We start from the raw sequence: 12,100 nt of genomic DNA on the forward strand, positions 1-12,100 counted from the left end.
ATGCAAAGTTCTCACTGGTGGCTTCCCATCCAGCATGTGTTTCTTTAAATTATTAATAACAGGATCTTTGTCATAAGCTATAATCCAGTTGACTCCACTCACACAACCTGAAGAGTAAAGTGATGCATCCACTGCAGAAACAACACATTCTTGATCTTTAATTGTGTCACACTCATTTTCACATTTGACTGGCATACAGGATAAACAATCTGCTGTGTAGTCCTTACCACCAGAATTGTATTTTACTTTGAAGTTGTATTCTTGTAACTTAGACAACAGCGTCACTGACCTGGCTGAAGCCATCCCTGTGCAATTATCACTCATAAGATAAATAAGTGGCTTATGGTCTGTGAGTAAACCAAACTCATGACCCCACAAATAAGATTTACATTTTTCAACAGCCCATGCACAGGCCAATGCCTCCCTTTATATGGTGTTGTAATGAGATTCCGCTTCAGTTAGAGATCTCAAACTGGAAGAATTGGTGTGTTCTTTGCCTTGATGTGATTGTCTGAGAACTGCTCCAAGACCAATAGAACTGGCATCCACTGCAACAGAACATCCATCAGTCCTACAGAAAGGTTGCTTTGCGGGTGCTGTCACAATCATGTTTTTGACTAACTGAAAAGCCTTATAACGTTCTTCAGTCCAAATGAAGCATAATATTTGCTTAGACCTAGAAAGGATCTTAATGAATCTTTATCTTTAAGAGCAGGTGCTTTGGTGACTGCATCAATCCATTTTTTTCATTCTTATGCAAATCAACAGTGACAGTCTGCCCCAAATAATCAAGCTCTTTAACTAGAAATTTCCATTTCTCCTTAGAAACAGTCATGGCTTTGTGTATGGCATTGTGTTCCGCAATACTCTTACCACAGATAAGAATATCTTCTTAAAATGCCTGCATACCTGTGACGCCTTTAAATAAAGAATTCATTAACTTCTGAAATACGCTAGCAGTCAATGCTAGTCCAAAAGATAATCTCATAAATGTAAAGGTGCCAAAGGGTGTGACATATGTAGTAAGATCTTGTAAATGTGGTGACAAAGTAACCTGATGACATGCCTGTATGAGGTCTATCGTGGAGAAATATTGTGCATCACCAATTGCCATTAACATTTCTTGAACCTTAGGCAACGGGTGACATTCCACCATAAGGTTATTTCCGTATTATTGCCATTTTTCTTTTAAGCTAAAACAATAGCTGAAACCCACGCTGATGAATCTGTAGGTTGAATACTGCTGTCACTACACAATTCATCCAAGAGTGTTTTTAATTCCTCTCTCACGCTAATAGGAACACACCTAACTTTATGTTTCACTGGAATAGCATTAAACTTCAACCTAATATCATGAATCACACCTTCTACACAACCTACTTTTGGAATAAAAACATTTGGATAATTATCAGTAATGCTTTTGCCATTCTCTAAAAGATTATCATTAACAGCGTCTATGGATCCAATGGGAATTTCACCTAACGCTATAGGTTTGTCACTTCCAGGTTTGCGTATAATATGCATCTTTCCCAAAACTCTCCAGCTAACTATGTCACGTTCTCTTACAGCTACATCAATTTTGGTTCCAATTTTTCATCCTAATAAAGTCAACATATCTTCAAAATAACCCAGCATATCAATGTTCTGACCACCAAATGCTATGGGGTGTACATCAAAATCAGTAAGATACTTATTACATTTAAAAAAATAAAAATTTCACATCAGACAGTATTGTGATGGATGAACCAGAGTTAGCCATGACTTCTAATGTTTGGTCCCCAATTTGTGCAATTCCCAGAGGAACTTTGAAAGAGGTAGAAGTTGTTTCAACATCAATTGTTAATACTAGATTGTTAATCATGTCCTCCTGAAACTCATCCCGCTGGTTCCACTGCGTTGACTCTCACAGATGTAGAGTGTCTAGTGTTAGATCTACAAGCACTTTGAAAATTACCCTGTTTTTTGCATTTATTACTCTTTTTGCTCACTGCACAACAGTTTGGGGTATTTCCTAGATGCTGCCTGGATCCACACCTGTAACACACTGTTTTTCTTGTATTGCCTGCAACCAATTTTACTTTTCCACTATCTTTTTGTCAGCTTTTATTAGAAAGCACACAAACAGCATCAGTATTAATATCAGTGCCAGTTATTGCTTTGGTAGAAACTGATGAATGCTAAATGCTTTTGGCAACGTCAAGGGTCTTGCTAAGACGAGATTTCTGCAGGTAAGGAGTCGTTCCTGCACCTTTTCACTAAAACAGTTGAAGACAAACTAGTCTCTTAAATATGTATCCAAATGTTCCCCAAATTCACACTTAGAAGCCAGTATACGCAGATTCAAAATATACTCTTTAATGGTCTCATTTACAAATTGTTTCCTTTTAAAAAAACAATGTTGTTCAGTCATTATGTTGGGTTGCTCACAAAATCTTTTCTCCAGTCTTTTTACTGCCTCTGTGTATACATCCCAAGATTCAAAGATTTTTCGCCCAGCGTCTACAAGCATCCGAAATAGCAGTGCTTTTTTCTTTTATTAGAGTAGTTTTTACCATCTACATCCACCAAAATATTTTCAAAGGCCCTGAATCATTGTGGCCATTTAACTAAAGGCTTTCCAGGATTTTGCATAAATGGGTTAATCTACTAGATGTAGCTGATTTCCCATATCAATATATATCCAGTTTGTATTTAAAAAAATAAATTCAAGGAAACAGTCAAAGTGCAGATTGACAAAGAAGAAATCAAAATATTTATTTGAAATCAATAAAATTGCTTGCTTGCTTAAATGTGTCTTTCAGTGGTTTAACTATATGTAGTCCTTCTTCTCAAAACAGCTTTAATTGAGTCTGAGGTACACAGCGCGGTATAATACTTAGCGGGCATATAGAAAGACATTTCCGCAATTAGTGTGCCCCAGAATGCACTGCAATGTACGTGAGGCTATGTACCAATGCGTCCCAAATGTCCTGGCATGGGCCGCATGAAGACTCCAGTGCGGTGAGCAGGATGGCTGCTGTAGATACTATTCCAAACGTGCTGCGGCTGACACACGTGCATAAAAAAAGAAATGCTTCAAGGGGAGAAAGAGCTGCTTGATAGTAGCAGCTGCTAAGTGCGTGTTTTGAATCCATTTGCCAGTTAGGAAGACAGAGTATATAAAATAAGCTCTAATCTTACCTAAACTGGTCGTAAAGTTGAAACTCGTCACAAGATTGTGATGCAATGCTAAAACATATAGGGATCCTCCTGTCACATGTGTAATTAATACGTTGAAGAGCTTAGGTGGACAATGTTCTAAAACAAATCTTCCATTGTCACCAATTTGTGATGGGTCCTTAGAGAAAAAAAGGGTATAGGACCATAGAAGAATTTTCCAAGAGAAGTTTAATGAAGTTCCGAGAAGCATTAAATATGATCCATAGATAATCCCATGAAGCACAGGCAAGAGCCTTAGCAAGCAATCCAGATGGAATGCCCAAAGGACAACAGCTAAAACCATAGCAACAGAACAGGAAGCTAAACAGGGTCAAAAGAACACAAAATATATTAAAGAAACATACAATGCAAAGTGGTCAACCAAAACAAATAAAAACAATAAACCCCAATACAACAGTTACGTAAGTTCCCACTAGAGAGGTTAAACACTGACCTGACAGCAGTTGGCCCACAGGTGATAAGTGAGGAGATTCAAATTAGTTGATAGGGAATGGGGAGACACAGCTAACATTAATCTGGAAAGTAAAGAAATCAGGGATATTCATGAATCAACCACAACCTGATTACAGAATAAACAGAGTCTAGTTCCTGTCCTGGAGATGCACCAAGCCAGAACAAGAATAAGATGAAGGTCCAAGGATGCTCTTCATAACACTCTGGCAAAGCAGCAACTAGCTAACACAAGTTGCATATATGAAAACTGCAACCACGCAGTTTAACTGAGGTTGGAACTAAAGCACACACTGGGGCTGAATCTGAAAGGCATTTATGAGTATGAGAATTTTTACAGCAAGGCTTTTTATTATAATAGGCACACTGTCTCTATTTACACCATGGCACACTTTTAAACAGGTGCGCCACACACAAACAAGGACTGTGCACCTTATTACATTCAGTGCACTATTGCCGGGGCAAGCTCCACGGAGATTAAAGCAGCCACTCCGTCTTTAGTTGTGCAGTAGGCATGCTCCTACATTTCAGGGGCTGGTGCAGAGATCCCCTTGTAGGCGGGTGCAGTAAGTGCCTGCAGGAGGATGTCCAGTGGGACCTTGGGACCCACTGTCGCCCTCTCCAGGTGGGCGTCCTTGGGAGGCGCACTGACTATGTGCCACCTCTTTGTGGCAGTCAGTCAGTGCACCTCCTGACAGACTTTTTGTCTCTGTGCCCATGTCTATGATATGGCTCAGGCATAAAAGGAAACTGTTTACCTCATTTATATGGGACCATGCTCTTGTGCAAATGAAGGAATCTTCTATTAGATAGCACAAGTGCTTATGTTGGCCGGCACTATCTGTACTACAGAAGGGGCACACAAGCATCTCTGGCCCCTTCATTAATACAACTGTGCCGCAGGAGCATAGAAAATGGGCACACAGACCTGTTGCATACCAGGGTACTGTAAAATGGCTCCATGAGTACTCCGTGCCTTATTCATAAATGACTTTATTAATTGGCCCTGAAAAAATCAACTATTAGTAAAGTGAAAAGAGGACACAGTTATTGTTATGTGTACCAATGCTACAGGGCTCTAGACAGCAAGATGAGGTGAAGCTGAGGCCCAGGCTGCAGGTGACATCCAAGGATATCACCTCATCTATTTGGAACTGACCTCCTATAGAGTGAGCCCTAGGTTCCTGAGCCTGGGGGAATTGGTGAGTTGGTGGTTCAGTGATACAGAGCTTTCCTAATGCGACTGGCTTATGGTATACCCCATGTGGGATGAGTGTGGGGTGACATATGTTCTCCACACCCCAACAGCCACAGGCTAATGGGCTTGTTGTCAACAATACCCTGAAGGATATGATTACAGGCCTGCTTGAGCCATTAAGGCAAAAGTGGGATGTTCTCCTACAATGCCTGCTTTTTGCCTACAGAGAGGTATCACAGAAGGCAGTTTGGGTTAGTTCATTTGAGCTCCTCTCTGTACACCCTGTTAGTGGACCTCTCAGTTTGGTGAAGTAGGGTTGGGAGAAAGCTCCCAAGAAGCCCCCCCTCAGAATGTAGTCAGCTACATGCTGGCTCTCAGAAACCAGATGCAACACTTCTGGGAGAAGTTCTGTGAGAGTCTGGAAGCCATCTAGAGAGTGAGGAAGCTCTACTATAATGAGAAGGCCACTCTGGCCAAGTTTCAGCCTAGACAAAAAGTGGGAGTTATGCAGGCCAATGGAACTCAGGTCCCTACAATAACCCTGGTCAGGGCCTTATAGGTGAAGAGGAGGAAGGAGAGGTCACTTACATGGTGAACCCCCTAAGGGTACTCCATGTCAATCACCTGAAACCTGAAATTAATAAAGAGGTTTAAAACAGTATATTGGTTTGGGAATTGAGGTAAACTCATGGGACATGTGGATAGCAAGAACTCAAGAAATATAAATATTGTAATCACAACAGACTATGGCATTGAGTTCTCCTGCAGTACTGCTTTGCTATTTGAAAGTTACAATGATGAGTTTGAAGTCTTTGGTGATATTCTTAAGTTTGTTCCTTTGCTTCTTTTTCCGAATTGTTTATACCAATATTTCCCTTGAAGGCACATAGGTAGTGAGTTTAAAATAGATAATTACTCCTTAAAAGTATAATTCTAATTTTCACTTTATTCACAACTAGTAAAATAACAATCAAATTAAAGAAACCTACCTTAATTCAAAACCTTTAGTCAGAAGAAAGGACTTGGAATAGTAAAGGAAGAGGGGAATGGAAAGACCTTGTGTAAAGCAGAAGGAATTAATTGAATTTAATGAGCTGTCACTAGAATACATACAGTTTGGTGCGCCTGGGATCAAAATGTGTTCCGATTGCCTTACATGTTGTTTTGAAACTTGAAGTAAATATTTTCAAATGTAACAAACTTACAAAAATAGTTGGCTCTTTTGAAGCTATTGACCCTTTAAGTCCAAATATTTGGTGTAATCTCTATCAACACCTCTGAGGCTAATGTTCTCCCTGGATTGTTAATAGTGAATCCAGCATGCACCCAATGCACTATGTGATGACTCATTCTGACCACAGTATAAGCCCTTCTTTCTGAGTACAGCATAAGCCTTATTCAATCACTCAATCACCCAATTAATACTTAGACCAGTCAAAGGCCTTACATCATTTTTCTCCGTAAATGTTTGCACTTTCATCATTTCACTTTTGTCTTTCATTTACATGAATTGAGTCCTCTGAAACCTTGTTGAATAGTGACAAGTATTGTGTAGTCTCAGAACTATCAGTACAATCATCCAAACTCTTTTAAATTCTTGAATCTTTAAAATCAATAAAACTAATTGTGGCTTTAACCGTCTCAACACAAATCTGATTGTGATTCTTCATGATACCAAACAAATGCATCTGTAATTGCAATGGTTTCAGTTTGTTCTTTAGTTCGTTTAGCAATATCAGTAAAGACCACAATTTCATAATATGTTCTGGTGCAGGATGTAAACTAATCTCCAAAGGTGCGATCAAACATATGGTTCTTCCCATGCTCAAAATATTAAAATTCTTCAAAAGTGTTCTGACACTATATTGATTTGGTGATTGAAGTTATTTGTCCACAGTAACAATATAACATGCCCATATACTATAAATTTCATCAAATGTAGCAATTCTGCTCTTCTGGGAGGGCAGACTTAATTTGCATAATGACATGTCCCAAGCAATCTTAACATCACTGTCTTCCTCCTTCAACCTTCAGTACCCATTTACTATTATAATATGTGAAAGGAAAGGGAGCACACTACCCAGAGGAAGAATAACATTTTTATGTCTACACCTGGGTGGTGCTTAGTGGGAAATACACCAGTTTCCCACTCACCTGGTGGGTGTGGGTCCCTGGAATATCCTTGAACATTATTCTACTGTATTATGAGATCTGTCTACCACAGATTGTTCCACTCCAAGAAATACCATTTCAGAGATTTGTAATTAATACAGGCACAGTCACCATCATTAACTGAACATTTAGGGAGATAAATCTGTCTCTTTAACTGAACAAATCATTGAATATGGACACAATATCAAGCAATAAAGGTGTGAAGTATGTGAAAGAGTGGAAATATGATGTTATGAATCTTCTTTTGCAAATAGAATGTTGGATGACTGAATTTTTAAACACCTTACAACCATATGGTTCAAACAAATTTCAAGTTGTATCGTTTCTTGGGAAAGCCATGTTAAAGTTTGAGAAGTGGTAGATACAAACTGACTATTAGAGGTGATAGCAAATTAGGTTAAAAATGGATTAGTTGAAAAATGTGTCTTAAGCCACCAATGTTTAATTGATGTTTGTTTGGATTTTTTATGAGATAATTTTGTTTAGAGACATTTATTTGTGAAGTGTATTCATTTGTTTTGTAAAGAATATGTTTTATTTGAAATTTTGGTTTAGATATTAACAGCCAGCCCTGATAAAGGGCAATATATGATCCAACATGTGTTTAGTAGTCATTTTGTAAATCATAAATGAATTCCCACATTATTTTTTCCTTGAGTCTACATTAATATATTATATTAGGTATTCAAAGAAGCACATTTAAAACAACTTGTCCAAATTATTGCTTTAATGTGCATACCCCATATAAACAAAAAGTCTCCATTTAGTGAATGTGGTCGCAGAGAACCCTACATTCCTGGGGAAAAACACCACTCAGTGATACTGGCCTGTTTGACCTGTTTTCTTTCTTGGCCAAGATAGATTATATATTGTAAACGGTTGCCTGATCTTTATAAATTATTTTGTGCTCTGGCATGTGAAAAAATGTACACTTTACATGTCTCCAACTTGTATTTTTTCCTTTCACTTTCCTCCTCCTCTGAGAACTCCCACACAATACGTTTCTGCGCCCCTTTTCATTCTGTATCTGTGACTCCTGTTTGACTGATAAAACATAGGATCTTCCCTCATGTTCACTTTCACCCTTGCAAAATGAAAACCTTGTTCTTCGGTGCTGCCCCAACTTCTACTGGTCTGCTCCTGCATTCTGTCACTAGTTTTCTTTGTTTCTGCTGTGATTCACTCTCATTATACTTATTTTATCGCAACTTTACTGCATATGCCTGTGCAAAATGTATCCAGATTTATAAAATGGATACATTTAAATTCTCTGTCTTTCACGTCACCAGAACTCCTGATACAGACCCTCATGTGCACATTTTATGAAACTAACTACTCATAAAAGCATAGAAAATAGTAATTTGGAAATGCTATGGCATTACAATAACTTCAGCAACAAACATTTAAAATCTGTGTCAAAGTAGTAGAATCAACATTTAAGGATAATGAAAAATATGAACATATACCCCATTAATGGTAAGTAATACAAAAATATCACCAAGTAAATTTGTGCATATTTTCTTAAAATGTTGTTGGACATGGCCAACTGAATTTGTAGAGTTCTTATGAAATAACAACATAATAGGATGTTGTACTTTGAGGTTAGTGTCCTCTAAGTACCCAGGGCCCAACATTGAAAGCACTCTACCCTGTCATTATATAGATGCTACAACGATTTCATTTTTGCCAATTTTATTATGGTATGATTTGATGTAAAGGTACAATAGAGAGTATATCTTCATGCAGTACTATTACATACAAATTACCGATCACACATACCGTGTTATCTGGTTGAGATGCTACAATACCTTCTATATCTTTTTGAAAAATTATTTCTTATAGCACATTGTTCTGGAAATATATCATATATTTGCATGTACATATTTATCTCTTGTCCTTTGTTTCTTTCAAACTACAGATGACATCCTACCTATATTTGCATATAGTCACAAAGTGGGAAAGTCAGTCACTGGTGGTTATGTGTACAGAGGATGTGAATCCCCTAATCTCAATGGAATTTATATTTTTGGTGATTTCATGAATGGGTAAGAAATAATCCTACACATTTCATCAATAAAGTTTTATTTTATTTATGTTCCTGGTATAGTGAGTCAATATCCTAACTAGAAGAATGCAAAGTAAGGCATTTGTGGGATGTGTGCAACAAAGTGGAAAGGTATTGTAGTTAGACGTTAGAGGGCTGTAGTAATCAATGCAATATTTAATTGCTTTTATGTCTCCGACAGTTGTAGCTGGGTCTAGGCAAAACTATTGTTTCAAATACTTAACATATGTTTAGAATAGGTGCTGGATCAGCCCCTTTCTTGTGAAAAAGGATAGCTTTATTGTCAAACTCAGTAGTCTAATCATGATTCAATGGTTTTCCTCCATGTTCTTGGGTTTGTTACACCCAGAAGCATTTCTGTCTCATAGTGTTCTAATTAGATGAGTTGTAAATTGATTGTATTCAATATGTACCCCGCTCTATCTCTTTGCTGCCTTCTTCGGTCCTCCTCTCCCCACTCTACATATCTTTACTCCCCTGCTTACCCTTTCTATCATTCCCTGTTTTACTTGTATCTTTACCTTTAACAATTACCAATTACTTCCCCAATCAACTAATCTTTCCTCCCTCTGCTCTAGTTCTTTATTTCCCACTCTCCTTATCTTTACTCCCCAGCTCTTCCTGTCCTTCTACTCCTGCTCTAGCTTGTATCTTTATTTGTCTACCGACTATTACTCCCTCCGCTATACACACCTTTACTCCACCCAATCCACCTATCCACACTCACCGGGCCACCTTTCTTTGATCCCCAGCTCACCCTGTCTTCATTTTCCCTGCTCTAACTCACTTTACTCCCCTTTTCTACCTCTCTTCACTTCTTTGGCTTTACTTCTTTTTTCTCTACCAGCTCTAACCCATATTACTCCCGTTGCCCTACTATCATTATTCCCCTGTTCCATGTATCTTTGCTTCTGCAATACACAGTCTCTCTCTCTCTCTCTTCTCTTTACTACACTGCTTTACCTCTCTTGATTTCCTCTGCTCTATTTATTTTGCTCTGCCCAACATTACTGTACCTGCATTGCTTGTTATTACTCTCCCAATCTATTTATTTTTACTCCCTTTTACATGCACCTACCTTTACTCCCCCTGCTGTAGCTCTTTGCTACCCCAGTTTAGCTCTTTGCTCCTTCACTGTGCATTATATTTACCCCTTCATGCTCTACTCATATTTACTACCTTGGTCCACTGATTCTCCTGATCCAACCATCTTTACTTAATTTGCTCTTCCCATAATTGTTCTGCCCATGTATATTCTTCCTACTCTATCTTTGCTCAGTCTGCTTTACCTGTCAGAGGAACCATTGTTCTATTTTTCTTTAGTCCCCTTCTTCCACCTATCTTTACAAACCTCTCCACGTTGTTGCAATACCCATCTTTATCCCACCCCTTCCTTTTTCACTCACTTGTCTCAACGGTGCTTCATCATCCCCTCGCCTCTTCTCAGGTGCTTGCAGTCCATTCCTCCTTATCTTGGTCCTGGATTTCCAAGTGCTCTAGAGAGGCCAAAAGATGATGGCATACCCATTTTCCTGGGTCGTGCATCATCACCATTTGGTCTAATAGACAGCCCATTACAAGAATGCAGGCCATACATGCTTACAATTCATGACACATACATTTGAGTGCAACTGGCAGTGAAGAAAGCATCATCAAGCCAATTACTGGTTGTTTTTAGACTGTGGATCTACTGCCTTGCCAGCACGTGTTACTCACAGTTGTAGGCTCTTAGTTCAATAAATTAAATGGATTCTATAGTAAATACATGTGTAGAATGTCTGCACTGCTATATTTAATTAACATGATTGTATGCATGCCCACAGTGGAGGGGAGGGGGGCATTTGCAGCACCCACATTAAACATATCTGTGTAATTATAGGAATATTACCTTTATATTTTCAATGGTTTCTGTGCAAGTCAATCTGTTTTTTCATGATGGTGATGTTGGAAATGGTGGTGGGCAAACCATCCAAAATTGTGTGGGTGTCCCAACACATTTTCCAGCAGTGTTGCTGCCACCAGAAAACCTTGGTGCCAGGTCTGCCTTCGGGAATACCTCCTTCCCCATCCTCTAAATGAAGTGGGAAACAAAAGTTAGAGAAAGCAGAGAATCTGTCTTTGACAATTTAAAGTTGGAAATATCTGGGAGAGCCAGATTTCTATATGGATCAAATTACATGGGGCAATATATTTTCCTCTCAATTAGCTACAATCTTTCCACTTTACTCCTTGTGTATAGGAAGTGCACCATCCTTCCTTCAGGAAACTAATTACCACTTGAACCTCTGGGCAGCCCGCCTACTAAACCTAATACAGAAATCCTTCATAGTTATAGGACTACATGAAGTGACATGACACACCTTACAACACACAACATCCATTAGTACTAGTAGTGGGTGAAGCTATGTATGTTTTTGTATGTTTTTCAACGTGTAATATGCATAAGTTTTTTTAAAAATCTCAGGTGTTAAGCAAATTATGTTTTGTATTCATCGCCTGACAACTTTATGCAAGGTATGCCCTTGTGTGCAAACGTCATGCAAGGTAGCCACTAATTGTATTTTCTCTATACTTTTTATAATCATGCAGTACACACTGCTAGCACATCACGTGCAACCCAGTATACATCGAGCTTAACCTATTTCTGCTAGACAGTTTTTTATTGAATTACTTTCTTCTGAGTGAAAATCACATGTAAAGTCTACGCGGGCAGAAAGTAAAATTGTAAATTGAACTAAAAATGTGCATGCCCCAGCAATACGAAATCAAACTAGATTACACTCATTTTAAATAAGGCTCCGTGAGTGAACTTAATTTTGCTACATTTCATCACTGTGAGGTGGAACTAGAGGCTCCAAGATGGCCTTAGATCCTCACATTCTCTGTAGACAACTTCTGTCTAACAGAAATCCATCCTTTAACTCACAAACTCCACAGTCATCCCTGTGACAGCCCTGGCCAGCTTTCTTCTTATCCCTTGGAGATTTGTGTCACCT

The 12,100-nt window shown here is 38.6% G+C and overlaps 1 protein-coding gene across 1 annotated transcript in view; it reads left to right on the forward strand.

The window, feature by feature from the left end:
- HHIPL2 (HHIP like 2) overlaps positions 1 to 12,100 on the forward strand; it is a 212,794-nt gene that overhangs the window by 117,170 nt on the left and 83,524 nt on the right. The window contains exon 5 of the mRNA XM_069233855.1: positions 8,958 to 9,084. Within this exon, the coding sequence (XP_069089956.1) occupies positions 8,958 to 9,084 (127 nt within the window). The remainder of the gene's footprint in view (positions 1 to 8,957; positions 9,085 to 12,100) is intronic.

The sequence above is a fragment of the Pleurodeles waltl genome, chromosome 5 (genome assembly GCF_031143425.1).
Source record: "Pleurodeles waltl isolate 20211129_DDA chromosome 5, aPleWal1.hap1.20221129, whole genome shotgun sequence".
Classification (NCBI taxonomy): domain Eukaryota; kingdom Metazoa; phylum Chordata; class Amphibia; order Caudata; family Salamandridae; genus Pleurodeles; species Pleurodeles waltl.